The sequence below is a fragment of the Astatotilapia calliptera genome, chromosome 5 (assembly GCF_900246225.1).
Source record: "Astatotilapia calliptera chromosome 5, fAstCal1.2, whole genome shotgun sequence".
Lineage (NCBI taxonomy): Eukaryota > Metazoa > Chordata > Actinopteri > Cichliformes > Cichlidae > Astatotilapia > Astatotilapia calliptera.
This window is the reverse complement of record NC_039306.1, coordinates 28548765-28575013: the sequence shown is the minus strand read 5'-3', so window position 1 is coordinate 28575013 and position 26249 is coordinate 28548765. Positions and strand designations below refer to the sequence as shown.

The 26249-nt window shown below is 41.9% G+C and overlaps 1 protein-coding gene across 2 annotated transcripts in view; it reads right to left on the bottom strand.

Moving 5' to 3' along the window:
• The window catches only part of fgd5a (FYVE, RhoGEF and PH domain containing 5a), a 32454-nt gene extending 22411 nt beyond the window's left edge, over positions 1–10043 (bottom strand). For both annotated transcript variants that reach the window (XM_026168686.1, XM_026168687.1), the window contains exons 1-2: positions 9750–10043; positions 5241–8010 (exon numbers count right to left, since the gene is read on the bottom strand). In XM_026168686.1, the coding sequence (XP_026024471.1) occupies positions 5241–8010; positions 9750–9759 (2780 nt within the window). In that variant the 5' untranslated portion in view covers positions 9760–10043. The remainder of the gene's footprint in view (positions 1–5240; positions 8011–9749) is intronic.
• Between the last annotated feature and the right edge of the window lie 16206 nt (positions 10044–26249).

Genomic DNA, 26249 nt, shown 5'->3' with positions numbered 1-26249 from the left:
ACCAATCTGCTGCGAATTTGGCGATGCTTGTAATATGTAATTCAATTGAGCTAAACGCTGAGTGTTAAAGTATATATTTGGACCAATGAGACAGGCCTTTTCCCTCTCCTAATGGCACTATTACAAGAAATAGGACCAAAGGAAAAGCTTCATTAGCTTGCTAACTATTGAAGACTGGGATACTAATGGGAGGATTAAGAGTGTGGGAGCAGTGCTAAATAGCTGTTTTTCTGTTTTTAGAGAGGACGATTACATATAGCCTGTGGCTGTTGTGTAGCTGAAACTGTGAGAAGAACACTTGCTGTATTGCTGCTGTCTTCCCTGTGATGTGATCAATAGGTTGAGGTTATTAATATTTCCACATCGTAATTGGTTGCAATTCCTTCCATCCGTATATAGAACAGCATTATAACTCCTGTTCACTTCTGGTTGATTCATCCTTAATGCTGCTATACTTTGGGCCAAGATGCCGAGAGTCTGGGGATGGTCTTGATAAACTGGAACAACAATAACATCGGACCTGACATTCCTGACTGCACCACACCTCGTTCTGCTATTCAAGGGAAAGTCTGCGAGCCTCCACCCCACCTCGGTGACCCCCTTCTTCCCACTTCGTTCTATCTGTCCTCCCCTCTCTCCACCTTGCTGCCTCCCACCAGAGCCCAGCCCTCGTCCTGCATTTCCTGTAAACAGGCTGGTGGGAAGCTCCTAGGCTGGACGCTTCCTCCCCGGGGATGACCTGGCAATGACCTCAGAGTGACTGGCACCAGGCCTGGCCAAACCAGTGACACACCCTGTCCACCACCTCGCTACACAGCCACCACCCAGTGCAACAATGTACTTAAGATGTCTCCCTCATCACTACTAACACTAACATAACAGTGGGTGGAGGAGCTGTTTCAGAGGCCATGCCAAGGCTTTGTCATCACTCTGAGGAGGTTCACGTTGAACCGTTTGAAGTGAAAATGATGCCAAAAGATAAACCACAGATGCATGTGTCACTGAGCTCAGTACAGTGGAAACCTTTTACTGTGTGCATAGTGTGGGCAACATATTTGCATTATTACTGTAAACCTACCTGGAAGTGCTTTGAGGTACCTGAAGGGACACTTTATGCTTCGTAATTTGAGCACAGTCCTAAATCCTGGACTTTCCTTGCTAAAATGGTTGTTTGCCAGCTCTCATTTGTTACTGCAAGGGCTACTTGGCAAACATTATTCTGCTGAGGCTGCACACTCAGCATGAGACTCATCTTTGATAAAGCACACAGAGCTGTAACTTAGTATGCGTGCACATATGCATATACACACCACTTACAAACAAACATCTTGTATAGGGCTTGGAATAAATCATTAGTGCACCTTTTCCTTATCCATTGTACACTATGGTAGCTTGCTAATGAACATGTCTCTTTGCTTTGCCTGAATGCCTGTGTTAAAGTAGCGTCTGAATGCTGCTGGACATTAATCACATGCGTGGAAACAAGCCAAGCCTGTAAGGTCTCCTTAAAATGCATGTCTGCGACTGCAGGCATGGTCCTTTTGTGTGCACTGCTTTGGGGCCACTTGGCCATTTTCCTCACCACAAAAACACACTTTTTCCTCTGTGGGTCTACAACCACATTGACTGTTGAATCTTTCCTCAATAAATCACTGCCTCCGTCGGCTTGGTGGCCTGGGACAGTGGCAAGTGTCAAGATTTGAAAAGAGTTTTGGGCAAGATGTACACATACACGCAGACAAAAGCACCTACACCAACTATACAGGACTTTATTACTGTGGGCAGTAAAACATAGGTACACACATGCGGTATATACACTCTGACATGTATGGATACACTAAAGAGTGACCCTGGCAATAGATGCCTCTCCAGGGGAACGAAGAATAGGCAAGGTGACTGGACAGATAGGCTTTTTGCATCCTTGTGAGCGCTGTGAGACCTCTGGCACACAATGAGCCACATTGATAGCATCATCAGGAGACAAAAAGCCACGGGAAAGGGCTTGAAATGCAAATGATTTAAAATGATGTTGAAATATGTATATAAATATGTATGTTGGTATGGGGAAAATGAACAGCTGCATACCTGGAGAAGAAGCTTTGTGTGGCTAAGTGTTACGAAGGACAAAATTTGCTAATAAACCCATAAAACAAACTGTAGATTTGATCATTAAATAAAAAAACAAAACAAAGGACACTGCCAGAAATAAGGGCAAATTAAGGAGGAAGCATTCTGTCCCAGGATCATCTTAAACATTTCACAGAGCTCTTGGTAATGACCCATCTCTTTGACCACACAGAAGTCATCAAACACGACTCTTTTATTAAGACTGGGGAAACACTGAGGCCTGCAGTGGCTGAAGCTGTGCCACAGGCTGGGGTAATTTGGCCCAGTCTGATCTCGGTGATTCCTCACTCTATCACGCACTGCAGTAAACCCTGCTGCCCCTCAAGGGTCCAATGAAAGAGGAGCACTCAGGAGAGAGCTACTTTAATAAAAGCCCTCCTGAACTTAACTATCAGTGTCAGGTACAGGAGAGCAATTATACCACAACTGTTCTCGCTCTCTTTTTCCTGTTCCTACTGCCCCCACCCACCACCTCACTTGATCGCTATTCTCTTTGTTTTCTTACTGATCAGCTCCTTTTAGTCACACCTCCCCTCCCCTCACGCTCTCACACTTTCTTTAGTGTTCGCCACTTCTTACATGTGAAAAAAAACCTCCTCTCAATTTTTGCACTTTTAATTGCATCCATAATGACTTTCTCTAATGTGTGTAACCTGCACTCTGCCAGCTACGCAATTGCCATTACCTGTTCTATCTGCTCAGACTTGCAGAAGAAGCAGCACCACCACCAGATGTGACCTCTAAATCCACCAAATGGAAAATCAGGAGTAAGCTCTCCCATAAGCATTGTCTTTCTTCCCAAAGCCAGTGATGCCTGACATAGCAGGCTGCTCATCTCTCACACACAATGTCTGTCAGCTGTTCTAGGGTTAAGCCTGGACTCTTGCGTGTATTGCGCTGCCCCTAACAACTCAAGCTTTACTCACTTTAAAACTGATTCCAGTGACAGATGCGCTCTCTTGTTCTGCAGACTGCAAAATGAACAGGCAGAATAAGCTTTGTTTCTAGACTGGCTGTTAGTAGTTTTTTGTAGAGATGGCACGATACCACTTTTTTATGTCCGATACCGATATCATAAATTTGAATATCTGCCGATACCGATATGAATCCGATATAGTGTTTTTTAATCAACAAAACTGTTTTTTAAAATATCTTGCTGCATTTTGCAAGTCTGCAAGTTCATACTCAAGTTTAAAACAACAACTACACTAAAGCTATTCTGTTATACCTGTATGCAAAAAAAAATATTTCATAGTTCAGCAATACTGATCAATCTAATAAACTTAGACCTACACCATCCTTCCTATTCTGGTATTTTAAAGAGTACTTAGCGTAAATATTAAGCAACCTAACTAATAGGGTTCCAACTCCCAGCAACAACAAAATTAAATAAATAAAAAATAGGGAACCACCCCCCACCCTCCACCTCATGATGCTTAATCGACGTAATCAACCTTAATTTGATGCAGTGTGGAAAAAAAAAATGCACAGAAATCAATTATTTTTCAAGAAATATTAAATAGATTCAACATCTTTCTTCAACAAAATTGCAGACTGCACAGATGGTACCTTCCCAAAGTAAAAAGTACTATAGCTTACTAGGGTATATATATTAGACTTAATAGTCACTATGTACAGTAATTGACTTCTATTCATTTTACATCAAATTAAAACTTTGGGTGTCAGATAATTATTTATTAAAAGCTAGACATTTTAAATGAGAATAAGAAAGAAAAGTATGTCTTTGTGCCCCCTTTTCCCTGTTAATGCCCTATCGGCCCCCCTGGCTAAACTTTGCTAGATCCGCCCCTGCACAGTTACCAGCGTCAGCTATGTAGAAAAAGATCCTGGAGTAGAAAGTAATATTAAATACATTCTAACAACAGCTGATCAAGCTTAAACGTGCTGCTGTTGTTCAGCCGCTGGTTTTCTCTTTCTGGCGCAAAGTGGACCAAAAACAAAGGAGAGACAGACTCGCGACAGAAAAGCCGATCAGCTGATTTAAGCAGTTTCATGATTGAAGTAGCAGCCAGAGAGCGAGAGGCAGTCGCTTGTTAAGCTTAATGTGGGAATGCTTTACAAACATTCAGAGATGGACTTACACACTTGCTTTACTTCTCTCGGGGATAACTTTGTCGGAGATGAAATGCCGGGTTGCTAGCGAAGCTCCACATGCTATCCAGACCACCGACAGGTCCGGCATGCCACAGCTGCTCTATCACCTGATGCATACTGCTCCGACGTTCTGAGGTGAGTTACGGCGTGTTGCAAGTTTTGTGAGGTGCTTTCGTGATATTTAATGGATCGGATTACATTTTTTATTTTTCTCCGATATCCGATCCAGTAATTTAGGTCAGTATCGGACCGATACCGATACGTAATATCGGATCGGTCCATCTCTAGTTTTTTGTAGTGTATTAAGGCCAGTGCACTCCAATTCATAGCATATGGAGATTACATTTTCTTTAGCCTAGATGTTGGGATGCAGCTTTAGCCCCAGTGCAGTACAGAAAGATGTGATATCCTTTGTGGTGCTCACAGCCATAAAAAAAACACTGATAGTTGTTTGTATTGGTCTATATCTGGGATTCTAAAGATACACCCACCAGGCAGGTAGCGGTCCTCGGTAAAATACACTAAGGTACATTTCATTTATCGTTATTGGCAGAAAATGACAAAGGAAGCTTTTTGATTGAATTTCTTTAAGCCTCGTTCAGCCATCAGATTAAACATTTCCAGTGTACACAAATAAAGCTGGGGTCATGACAACTCTAAAATGGTTAAAAACCTATAAATCAGCAAATACCAACAGAGGAACCAGATCTGACCAAATACGTTTCATATAATAACCAAATATTTTTAATGTTTGAATTTTTCTGGCTGTATAAACTAGGCACTCAGTTACCGAACCTTTAATAACTTTGGTCTATATTGTGTAGCACTTGCGTGTTCATCTTTGTATGACTGTATGCATTTAATGCATTTAATAAGATGCCACTATAGATGGTATGGTGTGAGGTAACATCTCTTTTAGAGCTCAGATGAAACAAGCTTTTCAAAATCTTGGTTTTGAAACTAAATCATTTGAAGAGCAGCTGGATTTTTAATCTTACCTTTCATTGTCCGATTTCGATGGCTGGGGTTTGCTGTCAATCCCAGGGAAACTGTTCATATCCACATAGCCATCATTCTCATTGCAGGGGACTGTTGAACGGTTTGGATCCTCAAAAAACTCAGTAACAGTGTGGGATCTAGTGGGTCTGCCTGGGATCTGGATGTTCTCATAGTCTGAGCTCATGGCTGGGATGTTTTCGTAGTCTGAGGTATCTGCACTGGGGAACGAGATAGAGCGGGGTTTGGTCAAAGGCAGCGGCATGGCAGAGCGGCGAGAGCGCTCCTCGAAGGACTCCACTCTAGAGACGCTCCTGCCATAAGCTTTGGGGTCTCCTTTCCTCCTGTGCTGGTCTTTATAAAGGAGAAAGGTGGATGGGAGGTCTGAAGGACGCTGCTGAGGTTTCACCATGCGGGACTGGGGCTGAGGAGAGCTCCCAGTGCTTCTGCGATCAAGCTCGATGACTCTCACTGGACCGTGGTGGCTTGACTCAGAGGAAGAACGCGAAGAGCGGACACTTCCATCACTGAATCCCTTTGAATCTGTCTTTTTCTTGAACTTCAGAGCTAAAAAGCGCTTAAAGGAGGACTTCTTCTTCTTAGGTAGGTCACTGGGTTCGTGTTGGATGAGGAGGGATGGGGAACTCTTGGTAACTGGTCTTTTAGTGATGTAAGCCAGCTCAAATGGTGGAGGGATGTCCACTAGAGAAGTTGGTGTGGAAACACCACTGGAGGACTGATGGCTACGCTGGGAGAAACTTCCAGAAGAAGTTATCATACATGGAAGGGAAAGGGTGTCATCCTTTCTCTTCATCCTGATTTCATCTTTCAATGATTGACCCATCTCAAGTGGGCTGCTCAAGGACACGTCTGGGCCATCTGCAGACCGTGAGTATAACAAGAAGCGGCGAGACTTCATAGATGGAATCACACAGTTTATACCTGCTTGCTGGGGGTGGCTGGTAGACTCACTGTACTTGTCCAAGGACACCGTGTAGTAGTCATGGGTCTGGTATTCCGTCCCTGTCTCCTCTGGTACCGTTTCCGGGACATAACCAGGAACTTTCCCAGAATAGGATCGTGATCGAGTGACTATTGTCTTTCGATCAAGTGTCACAAAATTCTCCCCTTCTGAGTCAAACCCTGCCTCTTCATAAATATGCTCTTCACTATCGGAGTCTGTGTCTTCATAATAAGGCACAATATGGCAGTCCAGTTCCTCTATGTCTTCTTCAAAGGCCTCGGTCGTGTGGGCAAACACCACCCTGTTGGTTAGCTCTGGGGTTCGGCCCAGGTCTAGGTCAGCTGGCACTGTGATATTACACAACCTGAGCCGAGGCTGGCAGCTTTTTCTTTGGCTGCGCAGAGCCTGCTCTCTTTTGGCGTTTCTTTCTTTTGCACTTTTTACTCGGAAATGCTTCTTTTCCTCTGCTTCCTCTTCATCTTCATCACCTATCTCGATGTAATCCTCTGATGAGACACACTCTACCTGCTCAAGGTCATCGTCTTTAGGGCAGAGTGAATCATCAATGTTTGCATACTCATCTGCTGACTCGCTGTCCTTTGTCTTTTCTGTGTGCTCGTTTGACTGTTCAGTGGCCTCATCGATGTGCCCCAGTTCTGAAAGTGCCTGCTTATCCTCCAACTTGTCCACATCATCTGATGACACATAGTAAGGTTCCTGGTTAGAAGCATAGCCTGTTGTGTGCTCTTCATCTGTGGTAGAAGGCTTCCCATCAGTATCATCCTGATTCCACTCAGGGTCAGCAGTGTCAGTCAGATCTCCCGGAACAGCTTGTATGACAGAGTAAGGCCCAAACACATCCTCCGTGCTGGATGTGAATCGGAAACAGCCGGAAGGATCCTTGGTTGCCCGTTCTGGTTGCCAGACCTCGGTGTCCCCTGTTTCAGCTGGGTCGCATGACTCACATGTATCACTAGCATCGTCTGTGGGACCAATCACATCGTAGGGATATTCCTCAGTTACAGTTGGAAGCATGCTGAATCCAAAGGCAAACCCTCCACCTGTCAGTTCATTCTCATTTATAAGTGAGTCATGGTGCAGATGCTCGTCACTTTCTTCACTGACTTCCTCCTTCGGTTCACTGTTGTTGAGTGACTGGGTTTGATCAGCGTCTGATTCCTCTAAAGCTTCATCTGAGTGTTCTGCAGGCTCACAAAGTATTTCAGTCTTTTCAGTTAATCTCTTCTCCTCTACTTCTTCATCCTCCTCTCCTGCTTCTTCTTCTGTTTCAGTTTGAGAAGGTGCTGGTGTATTCTCATCATCATCAGTGCGACTGCCATCTTCAGGGGAGTTCAAGTCAGTGTCATCATTTTCATTCTCAGTAGTGTCAACAGTGGAAATATCATCTGCTTTGACTGTGTCATCAGAGCCGATGCTGTCTACATCACCGTTATTATCTAATATTTCTTCTTCATTTTCTGATTCCTTTTTAGTTTCTGTCTCTATTGTGTCCCCTTTGTCATTATCCCCTTCCTGTGCCTCACTTTTCTCCTCTTGGTCCTGATTCTCCATTTCATGGAGCTCTTCAGTCTCTCCATCAGAGTGAGCCACATCTCCATTACTGAGACTCTGCTGAGCACAGGGCTCCCCCTGTGGGTAAGGCTCATACAGGGGTCTGGGCTTGGGGGCAACAGGAGGTTTTGGACCTTGGACAGTGGGACAAGGTCTCGACATTAGCTTGGACTGCACTTTGATGGTGAGATGACTGCGGACCTTTGGTAGAGGGACTTGCAGTGGATTTTGAAAATCTGAAGAAAGTGAGAAAATTTAAAGAAATTAGTGACGCAAATAATATTTGCCATACTTTGCAAGCTTGCGCTGAGATAAAACATGTGGCTTCTGCTGCTGTGTACACTGCTAAGAGGAAACCTTGTACACTGTAGTAGTCAGTGACACGCAGAAAGCTGCAGGGGACACAATCAGCAGGAAAAATAACAGAGCCACAGGGTACTTAGAGAAGGAACAATAACATTTCCCATCTAGGAAATGACACATGCAGATTGGCCAGTTAAAGCAGGATTAGATAATGATGGGCTGATTACGGTGAAAACTTTTCAACTAAATTCATAAGAATTCTTCACACTGCCATATGTGTATTTAAACAATCTCATAAGATATGATTAAGGTGGTCATACCTATAATAACTTTATTTTTTTTACTATTAAAATGAAGTAGGTGTTAAATTGTGTTAATTCAGTGAAGAGCAATGCTTGTGAAATTTATAATTCTAATGAAACACACCCATACTTAACAAAGTGTGTATACACCCCTGGTCTCTTCCTGTTATTTAGTACCTGCCCTGACGCACATCCTATTAAACCCTGTGTGCACCCTGGTTATCTCTTAGTGTTCCCTCTCTCTCTCTGTGTGCCAGTGCACTCTCCGTCTCGTTTATAGCATATTCTTCCAACACTTTGACTTTTTTTCAGTAATGAAAAAAAAAAAAAGAATTCCAGGTTCATTAATCAGGCCAGCCGAGACAACATGAAGGACTCCACGCAGGTTAGGGAAAGGACATTAACTACACCCCCCATCATTCCTCCATAAACCTCTTTAGGAGTACATATTTTCACAACACAAATGCACTTCCTTCTCGCCATTCTTCCCAAACACCCAGAAACACAAGCGCATATGTAAGCACACACAGTTTTTCTTTTCTTTTTTTCCTGAAAGAGTGTGTCAAAGAACAATAAAAGAGGAAGAGAAAAAAAACAAGGATGCCAGTCTGACAAAGCAACCGACTGCAAACAACAGGATATGGATTACGCAACAAGAATTCAATTAGAACAAATGCTTGAAAAACAAAGGAAGAGATAGACACTGGGACCTTGACAGTGCCAAACTCTCAGGATATGATTTCAGACTGAGTCCTTATTATGAATACCAACCATAAAAATCACACCGAACCAGCCTAAAATCTAAAGCGAGGAGGCTGTCATAAAGAAACTGATAATTACTGTTGAGATTCTATTTGAAATTTTTCACTTAAACTGCACCCGGTTACTAACTTTCTTTCTTTTTTTCTTTCTTTCTTTCTTGAAGGCTAAACCTTTCAGGACAGGTGACCTTTTATCCAGAACAATTGGTTTGTGCACTTTCATAGAGATGGATTATAATCCTAATTCCAAATCTAATACTATAACAGGACATTTTTCCTAGTGGAGCCCTCCACTGGGAACTGGCCATAACGGGTCTGTGATTTAAACCACTCAAAAAGTGTTATAAACAGATAATTCACATGAAAAAAGATCAGTAGACGTGTGACCAAACTATCAAACTAACTAAAATGTAACGGACCAGATCATTTCCAGTCATACAATGAAAATCATCCTGTAACGTGCAAAGCAAGTAGGTGCAATATAACTCCAGGCACCATTAACCAGATTCACAGTTTAACACTCTTGCATTAACACACTTTTCATCATGTAAAACCAAAAGTTGCCTTTCTGGTGTGTTCACGCAAAAGCTTATGTATTTCACAACCAACCTGCGTTCATTCTTGGACATCATCATACACGGTAAGCGAAAGTTATCCTCATTTTTGCCCACACGCCGATCGTGCTTCTCCAAATGACGCGGAAACTTAATCCAAACGCATCGCCGGAGAATCAAGTTGTGGAGGAAGAGGAGCAGAACATGTCATCTTTATCTTCTCCAGTGGTGGTCGACTTGTGCAAGGTGCCTCTTCTCGCAGAATGAGCAGCTGAGCTTTGAGCTCGAGTGCTGATGCTACAGCGGACGCTGCTGTGTGGAAACGGGAGGTGCTTCCTGGCGCTTCCTGAAGCAGGATTACAGAGCGCAGCGCGGACTCGAAGCGCGATTCAGCCCCACTCAAAATGCACTGCACACCAATTTCTCTCAGCTACTGTGGAAGTTTTGGCACTGACGAATCAGTGTACTTCACCACACGAGTGGCCGTCCTTTGCTCCACATATGCGTGTAAATGTTGCCATACAGACCAGCAGGGTCAGATGGAGTTGAGAGAGATTTGTTCAGTAAATATGAAACTATAAGCCACAATTCATCTTCAGCACCGTATCGTCCCGATGGACATCTTTAAATCTGCAGCTACATTTTTATTGTTTTTTGCATGGAAAACAACATCTGTTCTTTGTGTGTGTGCGTGTGAGGTGTCTTTTCATTGACATGTAACTGATGACAGTTGGAAGATCCACAAAGTTAGATAAGCTGTTCAGCTGTGTCGCTGCATACTTGTCGTGCTTGGAGCATCACTGGATTATCTAATCAGAAATGAAGCAGTTTTTCTCCAGTGTGTTTTGCTCATGGAGCATTTCCTGAACTAGAACAGTGCATAGAAAGGCTCCTAAAAGCAGTTTCCAAAAACAGTTTCTCTAGGACGCCAAAGCTTTTGCTATTGGCTGGGCTTCCTGGCCCGGCATCTGTGGCATGATTGAATGAATGCAACCCTTTAAAAACCTCTCTTCATAACAGGAAACTGCTCTCCCAGTTTCCTGCACAACAGGCACCACTTCCTTAGCAACAGATGGGAAAGGTTGGTAATGTTAACCCCTTAGGTAACCTCCAACAAAGATGATTGACTGGTGCTCTGCAGAGCACGATGGTTCGAGGAATAGAAAAACTTCAAACAGCTTAAAAGTGGGGCTTATGGTGGGATTCCAAGGACACCTTGTGCAACATGGGGGGACTGGGACCGTAGCCCACTTAGGGGTCTCTGATTTGACAGCTCCCAATGCTGGTTAAATGCCCACACTTAGAATAGGAGGAGCTCACCTCTTTCTTCCTGCTTTTCTACCCACTTGAAGGTCAAACAAAGCGGCATACCTCAGGGATTTCTACAGCGCAGTTGAAGTGGATAGTGATAGAGCAGAGAAGCACAATGAAAGAATCATCTAGTGTATCACCACAGGGCTCTGGTCTTCACTGCTGCGCTGGCGTACAGACCCATACATTATACACACTGGAAAATTCCCATTCCAGATGGTTTGGTGCAGAAGGGACCAGACTTTGCTGCAGGTGCAAAGAGAGTGTTCATGTCATAATGACTCCATGTTATCTTTGCTCTTCTGTGGGTCGTCTAATTAAGAAATATAAAATAAAATTACTGCTTGCTATTATACAATTCCTGAATTATTAACTGTATCACCATAGAGGATGTTAAATATGAGATTATTTCACTTGGAAATGTGACCGCAGCATTTGGTGCAGTAATTAAACTCTTTATTTGTGTATGATGCTGACTAATGTATTTTTCAATACGGTACAGCAAAACAATTTGATCACTGTGACTCAGTTGTTCCGCTGCCAATTGTTAGATTGTGAGGCTGTAAAAAAAACATAAATAAAACTATTGTGGTATGCTGAAGCCAAGTGGGGTTTTTTTTTGTCAGTAGTAGCACATTTATAGCTGCCGTAAAGCAACCTTTTGTTTTTCAATTGGATGACTAAAGATAGCTCCGGTCTGGTCTTTTGGCAGTGCCAATGTGCCACCCTCAAGAGTATTTTATTCACAATTGGTGCGCATGACCTTTTTTTTGTGTGCTTTCATTTGTGCAAAATGTGTTTTGCTTTTGCTGGGTGTGCAAATAGAACCTGTCAAGAGTATTGTGTCATGCTCTTGCAGAAAAGAATGGCTTCAGTAGTAAATATCTCCACCAGATGTGGCACAGACGGTCAAAACATGTTTTTGGATGGAGAACACAAATTTCCTGGACAGCCTGTGGCTGTGCACTGCGCTCTGTCACCCCACCTGGAACATGGCTTGACTGGAAGAGAGAAGGGGACAACGGTGATATTATTGAGAAAAACACGCTGTAGTAGCAGAAAAACAAACTGACTTGATCTCACCCCGCACTCGCCAGCACACCCAACACCAAACAGGAAAGGGATTGGGCAAAGGGGTCAGCAACTTGTTCCCAGAGCTGACACAATCCATAACACCTGCTTTACAAGCAAATCACTAGACTCAGTGGATGGTTTGAATGTATTTATTCCTCTGAGAGAGCTGCGAGATATCACAGTTTAATGCAGCTGGTTGCTAGAAAGCACATGTGTGACACAGATATGTGTGTCAACGAAAGAGAAACTTTTGCACTGAATAATTTTCCAAGAAAGCAGACCAGTGAATTAAGCAGCCATGCAGTCAAACTGCAGTGCATTATTGATTAATGTGATGCTTGAGAACAATCAGGCAGAGGTCTTTCACCCTTTAAAGCGACCTCTAACACCTTTATAATTGGAAGGCAAAGCGTTTGACTCCTGCAGCGGATCGAACAATCATCGACGTGTTTTATTGATCCCCAACTGTGAACCAGTAAGGACAACAGTGCTCTTCAGAGACTTTTGAATAGACTCTGATTTTGAGACTTCACAGCAGACGAGGTGAATATGACAGGACAACAGACTTCATTACAAAATGCGAGGGGAGATTATTTCAGGATTATTTTTCTTTTTCCAACAACTGTGGCAAGACAAAGAAAAAAAAAATCATGATTCATTATTAAAAATGAGCACATCAATGTCTCTTGAAGCCATCTCGAAATTTTTATACCTAAAATACACACAAAAAACATTTTTTGCAATCTGAAAGAAAACCCTGCTGTCAGCAGTGTTTCCTCCAACTCTTTCAACAAGGCAGACCCCATCTCCAAACTCCCTCCACTAATTTTGCTTGCACACACAGATACATATATATATGGCTATACTGCATGTATAAATGCAGCTGAGCTTTACAATAAGCAGACAGACCCTGGGCATCAGCACAAATAAGCAGCAAATACAGGTTTCATTCCCCAAAGGGCCTTTAGGAGTCTACAGCACATCAATCAGATTACCTCGTATCACCACTGACATCTTAACAATAAAGTACATTATATCAAATTTAGGAATATTCAAGCTCTGTTACTGTTTCAGATCTGTCCCTGCCACACTGTAAATTTCATGCTCTCGTAAGCACTTTGTAAAAATGCCACATAAGTTTTCCAAATCATGATTGAGTGGTGCGTCAGTGGCGAATTAGGTCATGCTATCTTTCAGAAGGTCTGTTTGTGTTAAGTCTAGGCTACTCAAAGATAAAGTGAAAGCACTGTTGCATTCCCAAAAAAACAAAGTATTATTGCTCTGTAGTAAAAGGCCATGGCTCTGGAACAATAGCTGTCATATTGTCGTTAATTAGCCTGAAGCCCAGAGACTAGGCCAGACCCTGATAATGGATGAATTTGTTATTCTTTTTTCTATATTGCAGTGGAGGCAAAAACAGTGCACCACTCAAGGAGTTCTATAAAAAGGAGCATCTGCGTCCTCAGAGGCCTTTCATTGTGACAGACTGATGAGTTATTGTCTTTATCTCTGCAGGTTCTTACCGAATTATATATTTCCGTAATCTGTGCAGCGTGCTTTTGTTTATCGCTTTAATAGCGCTCAACACTGAGGTCCCATGTGACAATAATAACATGAATTCCCTGGACGGGATCCGCTCTGAGCATGTAAAGGCGCGTGTGTGCATGTGCTGTGCGTGTTCATGCAATTATGTGGCGTACATGTCTCCACACGAGCACACATGTGTTGTGTGCTATCCACTGTGACCAGTCTGCTTGTGTATGCCACTAAAGGAACTGGAGAGAAAACAATAGGATCGTGAAAAAAAAGTCCCGAGCCAGAATTTACTCTTCCTGTGAGTGTTTTCACATTTCTCAGCCAAAGGAGACTGGGAGGATGCAGATACTCCTGCTAGTGAAACACACGTCTTTGGCAGAGCTTTTATATAGTCTCACGCAAGTCTGGATGAAGGTGCAAGCACATTGTGCATTGAGTTATGCAACAACGTGGAACACAAGAAAGGATTTCATTTAACCCCATGGACAGGAGTTAGATGTATTAGAATGGCCGTCATTAGCTAGAATGCCTCCACTCCAGTTTATTTTTGACAATACGTCAAAGCTGCAAATGAAAATATCATGCTTTAGGCTGCTTGAAGCCGTCGCATAAATAAGGAGACACATCCTGTTCAATGGCAGCACTAAAACATACGTCAAATCTCTGATAAATATAAATGAGCACTATTCATTCCAAGCAAACGCCTGCACAAAAACTTTTTGTTTCAACAACAATGGTAGCCACACACGCACGTTGCAGCAACAACATATAACATATCAGCGGGGCTTTCCACTTTCTTCTGACAATGCACCTTTCAAGATATTGTCCTCGGGTGCAGATACGAGTGACCGATGTCTGCGTGCATGCGTGTGTGCGCTCAGCCCTCCATTATCCAGATAGCTGCATCAGAGTGTGTGGAAAACACAGATGGCTGTTGCTTTTGCTTCTTGTGTGACCTTTTACACAAAGATAACAGGGTGGTCTCTTATCCCCACGACCCCTCCCCCTCTTCCCCCGAGCCCCCCAAAAAACAGCGAGGCCTGGCAGCTCAGACAGAGGACTTCCTCCCTTCGAGCTGTCTGATAGAACAATATCAACAGCCAGCGCCACAACCTTCCTTTTGTGTCTCCAGTAGGCTTTTGTTTTGGAATAATTAAGTCCTTTCTAATCACGATGGGTCCCTAACTGACAGGATATGAGAGATCTAGAGTACATTAAAATAAGATTAGGTTCAGGTAATGATGTAAGATACATTTAAACTATCTGGTCATATATACATGCATTTTTCACTGGCATTAGACACACTGTTCCCATCACTGCAGTGCACTGCAGTAAGCTTAAGAGCCTGAAACTGATATAAGATTGTTTTATAAAAGTTGCATTGCACTTTTCCTCTTATAATTTGTCGTTTTTAAAAAGAACTGGCACTTAAATATCACTTTATTTTAATTAACATTATTAACACTATAAGCTACATTTATCAATAGATTCATAAATGACTTTAAGCACTTTCTCTCACACACACTCACACTGCCATGGATGCATCTGTGACAATTCAGGGTCCAGGATTTTGCCCACTTCAACATGAAAACTGAGCAACAGTTTTCTCATTTACCATCTTTTACCAAACATCAGTTGATGGAGATATTATAGTTGATCAGATTTATTTATGCAATTACTCCAAATCTACTCATCATAGTTTGCATCAGGCAACTTTTGCTCTTTAAAGGAATTTCGTGAGGGTTATTTTGCCCTTTTTTCACTGCAAACTGATGCACAACTTCCCTTCATATCACCGTGACGCTCCCATTGGCAGGACATTACTTCCCTGGAGCACTGGCATTTATTTGGAAACACAAGGTGACTACACCAGAGCCTGTTACCATGTAGACTTGAATTGAGAAAAAACTTGACTTTGAGTCTTCTTTGTTTTTCAATCCTCTTTTATGCTGTTTTTTTACTTTTTCTTTGTTCTTCGTTTTATCTCTTTCTCATGAACAAACACCCAAGGGGCAAGAGCGGTTTAGCTGTCCTGTCTCTGGTCAAAAATTTTGCTGAGGCGGTTCCAGCTGGGGCTTTCTGTGTAGTCTCACACACAGAGAGAGCCTCGGGGGACGAGTGTTGTTGGGGGGGGGGGGGTTGCACAGGATGCTTCATATACAAACTGGAGGGTTTTCGACGACATCAGCACAAACAAAGCACGCTCAATTTTCAATTATGGAACACCGCAAAACCAGTAAAGTGTAGAATATGCAGGAGCATATATATGTGATCATGTTAAAATCATAATAGCAGCGCATAGGTCACAACATCGGCTCAGCAGTTTGGTTAAACTAATGATTATGAAAAAAGAATCTTTTGCAAATTGTGTCTAAAACTAATTTGCAGCAGCAAAAATCCTTTTAATTACAACGTTAGTATAATTTGATCATTTTTTTTAGCTGGAACAGAAAATGTTGTTAATTTATGCATTTCATAAGTTGCAAAAATATCAGTACTGAAAATACAGATATAATGCTCAATGACAAACTTTTGAAACTATAAATAACTGGTGAGACCACAGCACTCTGCAGTGTTTTATGAATCATAAAGATTGTGGCTTGGCTTAATTCTGAAAACATCCACAGCAACCGGACACACTGTTTATTTGCATTAATCTTAAACAAGTTGTGATTCTTTCCATATGCATTAGCCTTTATCTATAAAACAAACAAACATTTGTGTGCCAAAATCAAACCACAGACCACAATCCAGTCACTGACTATGTTGCCATCTAAGCATAATTGGAAGTACAGCTTAAAAGACTGTAAATTTTGGCTATAGGGCGACTGTTGGTGACAAACAGAGGAAGGAGAGTGCACTTAAAAGAACATTATCTGAAAGTGATATCTGCCCCAGGTGACAGGTGTCAGTCAGCAGGTATTGCTACTATATAGTGTTTCCATAGCAACATGGAGGTCAAAAGGGTGAACTTTGATACAAAGAACCACATTCGATCGTTACTGTCGTCACATCGCATTGGCTTGGTGATATTGTGCTGTCATTATTTGGAGCAATGAAAATCCTTCTTGCACGCTCTCCTGGGACTCACTTCTCTCCTCACCCCTCATTGACCCAGTGGCCATTGTCTGCAATGCCCACACACTTGAGCGTGGTCTAAGCTCTGCTGTGTTGTATCGCCTTATGAATCCAACACTGTGGCGCCAAAGCAATAACAAAGATTTAGATGTCAGGTGATGGAGCCACTTTAGGCTTAAGTAGGTAATAAAGATGTATCGCTGTGAAAAAAAAGTGTCTCCGTGTCAAGAACGTAAAGGCTGAAATATCTGTTTATAATTCATGTGTCTGTGTGTGTGCGTAGGCAAACAGATATTTTATCTATTGTTTCATTGTCCTCTAATGAGGTTAAGCGGCACCTAGATGCAGAGCACAGCTGAGGTCATAGCCAGACAGCCAGACAAAATAATTCGGAGCATTCGTATATGTCACTTTTTTAATTCAGTCGAGCTTGCGTCCTTAAGAAGCCAAATTCAACCCAAAGTACTAAGTAGTAAATGTGCAAACCCTTATTCCTTTAAAATTTTGGTTCCAAGGAGCCATACATTCTTGAATTTTTTTGAAGTGGGCTCCATCAAAAAGCCTCAAGGGTTTATGAAGGTCTTCCAAAGTTCTTCTTTTAACATTGGGTGCTTTGTAACTCATTTTCAGTCCAGTGCCTATACCAGACCGTTTTTAGAGGAATGTTTTTTTTTTCATTGTTTAACACTGACCTATGAACCATTCAAATATTAAAAAAGAAACCTAACTCAAGGGATGAACCACTCTACACATAACAGACAACTTAGCAAATAACCAATTTTCAAATTGTATATTTGGGTGGCCTGTTGCAAAAACACATCATTTGTTCCCAATTTTTTGAATATATGAAAAATGCCAAAGATAACACAGTTCGACAGGCAAACGATCAACAAACAGCCATTAGCCAAACTCTTGGCATGTCTTGGCATGGTCTGCAGCAGAGCCATTGTTAAGTAAGGGAAATGGGGATAAAAGGCTGAGGTGTGCCAAATTACACAAGAACTGGACTGAAAGTCAGTGGAAACACATCTTATGGGGTAAAATTTTGGGTTCAAAGTCATCAGCTGTTGCCAGTGTGTCCATGGGAGGTTCAATAGTGAGTGTCTACAGCCAACTGTAAAACACAGTGGAGGCTCTGTCATGTTTTGGGACTGTATTTCAGTCAGTGGTGTTGAGGATCTTGTCAAAACTGAGGAATTATGAACACAGAAAAGTGCCATCAGACTTTAAACCGCCATGTAATACCATCTGGAAAGCATATGTTTGGCATTACAATGATCCCAAACACACTGCCAGTGCAGTAAAAGCATATCTGGAGAGAAAAAGACACCATGGAGCACACAATTAGTCAAGGATTGGCCTCCCCTGACCTCAGACCTTAACTTTACTCAAGCAGTGCGGGATCTTCTTGGCAGACAATAAAACAAATGGAAGGCAATATCCAAAAACCTGAAGGCGGTTACAATTGTTTCTATGTGTATTTGCACATTTTTTCAATCATCCATCACCTATTTCCCATTATCCTTGCAAAAAGAAGTCACGAGTGGCTCAAGACTTTTGCACAGCACTGTATCTAACTGAAATACATTTTATAATGGAAGTGACACCCAGACCAAACTAAAACGACTGAATGAAATGTGGGCGATCACATTAGATATAGCTCTTTTTCGGGGCACAAAGCTGTCGTTATCATCATCAGAGACTGAGTGAAAAAGCTATTTGTGTATAGCTTGTATCCTACATTAAAACAATTCAGCCTTGGAGTGAGTTGTGTAAGACGTCAGTGTTGTAAGTCATAATATTTGAATACTCCTATCATATGTATCATTTCAAAATGTAGCTTCAAGAGTATCACTATCAAAAAAATTAAATTACTTATCAATTGTTTTTACATTAAAATGAAAGTGATAAAAAAAGTAACATTTAGAAAAGTACAAGCATCAGTGCTCTTTCCATTGTAGCAGCCATAGGTCCCCACTGTGAGAAAATCTGTGTCTTCAAGCAGTATGCACATTTTATGAGGTCCATTAAAAAGTTTGTGCTAACACCGACATAAAGAGGCCATAAAATGCACAATATCATCCTTGGGGCAACCCTCGCTATTGGATTCCTGTTTTCTCAGGATGGACACATGCTTATTGTGCTAAACCAAACCTTGCTCTCTTTAACACCTTTCAGCGCTTTTCCCCTTCATGCCTTTGGGATATGTGTATTTGTGTGTGTACATGCGGGGAAGCGGCCCACATTTTATCTACAGCGGCACTTTTCATTACTCTCATAAGGTGAGGTCAAAGGGTCAGGTCTTACAGCGTGGGTGCACAAGTATTGTCAGTGAAATGAGATGTAATATGTGGCAGAGCAGTTTTTATATATATATATATATAAAAGTGGCTTTGTGGCAGACACTGAGCCGAGCAGATGGTGACAGGCAGGGAAATGAAGCTTTAGGTGACAGCTGAGATGGAGCAAGAGATGTCTCAGTCAGATAGATAACAGCAAACAGCAGAGCCGCTGATCCCTGCAGAGACCGTCAGCGGAGCGAAACATAAATCACAAGACGGACACATTTACACTTGTAGGCAACGTGATGACCAGACAGGCGAACAGAAATTTTCATCAGAGACGTGCTTTGAACATTTGAGATATCAAATTTGATGATATTAAAGCAAACTTCTAAAACACATTTCCTTTTACGCAGCTGTGACCACTGTCCTAACCTGCGGAGGACAAGGATGTCCCAATCTCATCTCAGATGTGCATCCATTACTGTGTGGAATTATAATGGGACAGAGTCACCACAAGGGCAGAGTCAAACACTAACATGATTATGGTAATGACTGCCAACAGCTACTCCTCCAAGCGCAAGGGAGATGGCACTGAAAAAGCCAATTCCTAACAATTAATCAAAACACATAAGTAGACATAATGTCATTGACTTTCACTTTTGGCAGACAAGTGATTGGTGAATATTGTTGATACCTCTAAAGCTATTCAATCACTGTGATGCAGGTGGTTGGAGGTGGAGGAATTTGGCAGGCTATGATACATCATGTCAACATTTACCTTACACTTTGTAAGCAAATGTAATTAGCCAGTATCACAGTTTCTCAGGTCTCTTGCATGTAAAATGGTTGGTTGCATTTCGGATTTAACTGACCGAAGGTGTTCCTGCTGTGATGACAAACTGCAGTTTTCCTCTAATGTGATGTGGAAAACTGCTGAAAATGATGCTTTTAACCGTGTAAAGCAGGAGGGCAGCGAGAAGTTTTGACAGTGAAGAAATAGAGGCTAAATAAACTTGAGTCCTCAGCTATGCTAACAGCTCTATGAGAGCTACCTATAGAGTGTATATGAAAGATGAATGAAGCCACCATGAAATCACCCACTAATTCCTGCACTACACCTCTTTGTCCAGAAGTGAGGCCTAGCGTGCAACTGTTGGCTACAGATGCCTTTGTCAGCACACCGGTCAATCAAAGCCCAACTTTAGGCCTTAGCAAAAATTCAAATGGATGAGTTCTTTAATAATAATGGATTGGATTTATATAGCGCTTTTCAAGGCACCCAAAGCGCTTTACAATGCCACTATTCATTTAAGCATCTCCTTAGGAGTTATTAATTATTAAAGAGGAAACTATTCACTGAGGTTAAGACCTTTTTATATCACTTGGTAAACTTGCTATTAATGCTGTTAGCTTGGATATTTTAACATCGGAATTTCTGGGGACTGACTTATTTTTAGAGCCAGTCCCATGTGACCAGGGACCTGCAGCTTTGCCACTTAAGCAGTGGTTTAATTTTTCAGTTCTGGGAACTAACGCTTGACTTTCAGTCATGCTAGCAGCACTGTGAAGTTGCACATGCACAGCTGAGCTTTTAGCTAAATGCTAACATGGCAGCAAAGGTAATCTGTCCACATGTTTATCTTAGTTTAGAATGACCAGAAGGGATGGAAATTATTAGAAATAGATTAGTAAGAGAGGCAAAGATGAGAAGGCTTAGACATGCTGAGTTGAGAGACTGTGGATATATGGACAAAGAAAGTTGAAGATGGAGCTACCAGGCAGGAGGAAAAGTGGAAGACCATGGAAAAGATTGGATGTAGTGACGGAGGACATGCAGAGGGTTGGTGTGACAGAAGAGGAGGCTAAGGATGGATAAAAAAATTTTTTGTCTTCTTCGTTTGTGCGTCTAGGTTGATCTTTGCTTCTAGTCCTTGGTTCTTTATGATTTTAGTTTCTTTCTATGTCCAGTCCTTAGTCTAAGTCTCATTCTGCGTCTCCTGTCTTGTGTGTGTGATGTTCAGTTTTCTTTCTCCAGTCTCATCAGTCTGATTTTGTTCAGCTGTGTTCCCCAGGTGTGTCCACTCCATCCCAATCTCCTCTTGTGTATTTATTGACTGCCTCTCCCTTGGCTCTTAGTCGTGTTCTCCCTGGTTGTAGGTGATGTTCATCTGTTTTCCTTCCAGTCAGTACATCATGTCCTGTTACTGTTTACTTTTGCATTTTGTTTTTTTTTTTTGTTTGTTTGTTTTTTTACCATTTTACCAGCAATTAAACTGTGATTTTGAGTTTTGTTCTGTTTAGCTGAGTCCTGCATTCTTGGTTGCCACACACTTGCTTAAATGACAATTTGCTGAACGCAAAATACAGCCAAGGCAATGTCAATGTCTCTTTGGTAATGACCTTGGGATCAAGTGAAGTGAAATGGACCAGTGTCAGCAGTAATGCAGGCATGTACTCATCTTCTGAACAAGAGCTGAGTCAAAAGGTGAAGCTTTCAATTTACCAATCTAAATTTCAGCCCTCACCTACAACCATAAGATTCGAGTAATGATTGAAAATGTAGGGTTACAGAGATGTGGCAGAGTCAGCATTAGACTTTGCATTAGACTCTACAGTTGACTCTGCCACAGAGTCAACTGTAGAGTCAGCATTAGAAATAGAGTGAAGCACTTGGACATCCAGACAAAGCTCCCTGTACAGGTGTTACACATTGCTCAAAGGAGACAGTTGAGGTGGTTTGGGAATATGGTCAGGATGCCTGCTGCCCACCTTCCTTTGAAGGTTTGGAGATTATAGATCGCATCTTGCCTAGAAAAGCCTTGCGGTCCCCCAGGAGTATCTCAAAAGGGGTGACAGGTTTAAGTGGAAGATGATGGATGCTCAGTGAGAAACCAAAGAAATCTTGATGATGGTATTAAAGGTCAGAGAATGAGCAAAGAAAATACATTCCATTTAAAGGAGGACACGAATGCTGATGTTATTAATACAGCATTATAAAAATGTCTTGTACACAAGGAGCTTTTATCCTAAAACTAGGCTTATCTGAGTCAAGTGTAAAGCTTATTAAAGCAACACTTTCCTGGCATGCCATCCTTCTGATTGGGTCTGCTCACTAAAGCAGCAGTTACCTGCATTGGGTTTAAAATGCCACCTTTTTTTTTTCACGGGAACATCCCACCTCAGCACATACGCTTGGTGATCTGTGTGATCAGTCGAACATATGCTTCAATGCAAGTGTTCAGTACTTTGTCCACAGAGACAGATGGTGCTGTCTCTTTTTCACCCCCCCCCTTTCTCTCCCAATCCTCCCCCCTCCCCCCCCCTTTCTTTAAAAAAAAAAATACATGGCTTTGATTTATGTTCTCCACCCATTAGCAACTTTCTCTTTTCACCCCCTTTCTTTTTAAATGCCACAGTATTTTAGTCTGTCACCACTTTCTCTTTAGGCTTTTGGGTAGGAAATAATAGGAGAAAGAGCTATTTGTAAGGTTACAATAAAGCTGTTGTAGTATGTGGCTGCAGGGTTTGAATTTAGTGATAAAGCCTATCTTGTGCTTTTCTACCTGAAGCTGCACCTAAGGGCAAGATTGGCATCTAAGAGGATTTTATATATATATATATATATATATATATATGTATATATATATATATAAACACCCAGCACGCCCCTGCGGGCGGTTTATCCTTCAAGCTCGGGTCCTCTACCAGAGGCCTGGGAGCTTGAGGGTCCTGCGCAGTATCTTAGCTGTTCCCAGGACTGCGCTCTTCTGGACAGAGATCTCCGATGTTGTTCCCGGGATCTGCTGGAGCCACTCGCCTAGCTTGGGAGTCACCGCACCTAGTGCTCCGATTACCACGGGGACCACCGTTACCTTCACCCTCCACATCCTCTCGAGCTCTTCTCTGAGCCCTTGGTATTTCTCCAGCTTCTCGTGTTCCTTCTTCCTGATATTGCTGTCATTCGGAACCGCTACATCGATCACTACGGCCGCCTTCTTCTGTTTGTCTACCACCACTATGTCCGGTTGGTTAGCCACCACCATTTTGTCCGTCTGTATCTGGAAGTCCCACAGGATCTTAGCTCGGTCATTCTCCACCACCCTTGGGGGCATCTCCCATTTTGACCTCGGGACTTCCAGGTTATACTCGGCACAGATGTTCCTGTACACTATAACGGCCACTTGGTTATGGCGTTCCATGTATGCCTTGCCTGCTAGCATCTTGCACCCTGCTGTTATGTTATATATATATATATATATATATATATATATATATATATATATATATATATATATATATATATGTTTCATATAAAGTACCCTAAATATCTTGAGGGATGTTTCTGTTTATCTTGCTGGTTCCAAGTTATTGAAAACTCTAAAACCACACTAAACAGTAATCTTTTTCCTTTAGCTTCATTTATGTTTCTGTCACTTTCCTCGTAGCACATGGTGTAATACTTCAACCTCAATACTGCCATGGGGGATGTGCAACCAAGACACATATGGCACTTATCAAACAACAGTATCTGTATTTCAGCGAAGGCCTATCACCACTGCATTATCTGAAGATCCCCCCCCCCCACACACACACAATATGTGATGTGTGCGACCACATCAGAAGAGAACAAAATTTACTAATCCCGCAGGATGGTCAGTGTGTTGTGGATTTGGTTTGCTCAAGTGGTCTTCAAGTGGGTGATGGTTTGCATTTATTAGAACTGAGGGAATGGCTTAGTCCTGATGGAGTCCTATTGATCCTCCGTCAACATCCCACATGCTAAATCCTCATCTTGACAGCTCTGATTGAACACTTTACAGATATTTGCCTGTGGGTTGTGTGTGACAGTTCTACGTTAGAAGTACAAATTGACTACAGCACTTCTGCACTTGTAGTCCAGGTCTTAGGGCCTGAGAGGAGGTTGTGTGGCCTCCATCTTAGTGCAAATGTGATATTGTTGTCTCAGTCTGACTGCCATTGCATGTCTGATATTGTGAGGGTCTTGGCCTTGTGAAGAAGACTGTGATTTTTTTGTTTACTGATGGACTCAAACTGGAAGCCAAACCAGGTACTACAGTCGTTTTCAGTTGAATACTGTAGTGTGCTGAACCATTAATTAGTGTTGATATGTTTTTCCAGATTGGTATTTCAGTGAGAAGCTTTCATTTTAGATTGCTAGTGCTTATCAAACAAGCTAATAATGTGCATGTTACGGTCTCCAAAATATAGCATAGTACTAACGACAACCATCTGTCCCCTGCTGTGTTAATAGATTACTTCACTTTGAAAACAAGTAAATTAACTGTAGGGAGGCAAAATAAGAAACTCAAAAAGCAAACAGATACATTAAAAACTAAAGGGCCTGCTCTAGGCTGCTCATAAATTGTTTGCAGTGAAATCTGTGCACTTGAGTCAATTGCCATTTTTTTTCTACATACCTGTGTGCACAAGCTGTTTGTTGTGTAAATGATTTTGACTCCCAGCAGGAGTCTTTTCCTAGTATCTGATTCAGTGAGCTTGCATGTACACTTTAAGTAATGCTGGTTTTGCAATAGTAGTTGCTCCAGAAATGCACCCACCAGGACATTTTAGGAACAAAAACAAATGTGGGATGATGTTTTTAAACCATAAATTTTGTATACGTCTTATTGTCTTCTCTTCAGGGTAGCACTTACTTACCTTTTTCTATCCTTACATTTTATGCCCGTTGTTTATTACTTTCTCTTTACAAGAGACAAACAACTGTTGGCAACTCATAAACTAGGTTTTCAATAAAAAAAAGTTATCCAACTCCCCCAGTGGCAGAAGATTTCAAGGGCTTCTTTTATAATCAAGCATTCTGGTGACTTTGTGCCGACTATTGTGATCACTGGCAGAACCATTATCTACTTCTACAGAGAGATATAAACTTAATGAGTCAGCATAATCTCATTTTCCACAACATTATTAATCTGTTCCTCTGCAGCTGTTATCAGGAGGGGAAATCTGTTCAAAATGAATGGCTATATCATGCTTGTTGCAGTCACGGTGCAGGGTGTTCGTCGCGTCTCACTAGCTAATAATGAACAAAAAAAGGTATGATATCGTCTGTGAAAAATATATTAGTGTTATGAAACAAGAAGAAACCTTAACTTATACTTTTTGATCTTGCAGTGAAAGACATGAGATCCTAGGAAAAGAATAGCAATATGCTGATTCAGATGAGCTTTAATTGTGTAAATAAGCAGCTGCGAAGTCTTAGTGTCCATATGCACAAAGACAAACATGTGTGTTGAGGGTTAATCTAGCATTGTAGCTCTTCCACCAAATTCAAAAAGTTACCGTGTGCATGAAAATATACTTATAATGGATAATTTGAGATCAAACTGCCTGGCACACCCCTCTCACCCACAGGCGAAGACTACAGCTGTGGGCATGCTGTTTTTGGAAAAGCTGTAAATCCCCACTAGATGAGGTGTAATGAGGGAATGCTGAGCTGATCCCCTCTGTCTGGGCTTAATATGGTAATACATGCCCCCACAATGCCCTGGCCATGGGCAGAAAATACAAGCAGGATTTACTCTCTTTATTACCTCGGTAGAGCATTTAATTTCCTGGGCATTTGGGTGGGTTTGTGGTACAAGCAGGCGGGTGTCATGACTGGCAATCACTCAGGGTGATGCTGGGAGACAGTGACATACTGAGAGATACAGAGAGAGAGAGAGAGAGAGAGAGAGAGATACAGAGAGAGAGAGAGAGAGAGAGCCTTTGTTTGTTATGTTGAACCACAGCTGCCCTGGGTTGAGAAACGGGATGTGTGCAATGTATACTTGTAGCTGTTAAATATAAATGTGTGGGTGTCCCTTTGTTTCTGTGTAATGTAAGATACATTCATTAATGCATAAAGAGACAGCTATTGCTTCACTGAGAGGCCCACAGGAGCAGATGACACTGTTTGCCCATCATCCTAATAAATAAGTTAGCATCCAAATTGCTTTAATAAACATTCTCCTTTTAGTTGTGCATTTGTTATGGTGGCAGGGGAGAATGTGAGCTAGACACTAGCTGGCACTCTGCTTGCATCTGCACAAGGAGAAACACAAATATGCCATTACAGCTGAATGAGTGAAGTGAACGTACAGGTATAATAGTTTCTACAGGTGAGAGGATGGGGTAGGAAGCTTTCTGTTTACCCTGTTAGTTAATTTAATCTTCTTTTACACTTTTTTCCCCCCCACAAGTGATTTTTTTAAGTGCTTCGCATGCTGCAAAGTTCACCTCTCATTTATTGT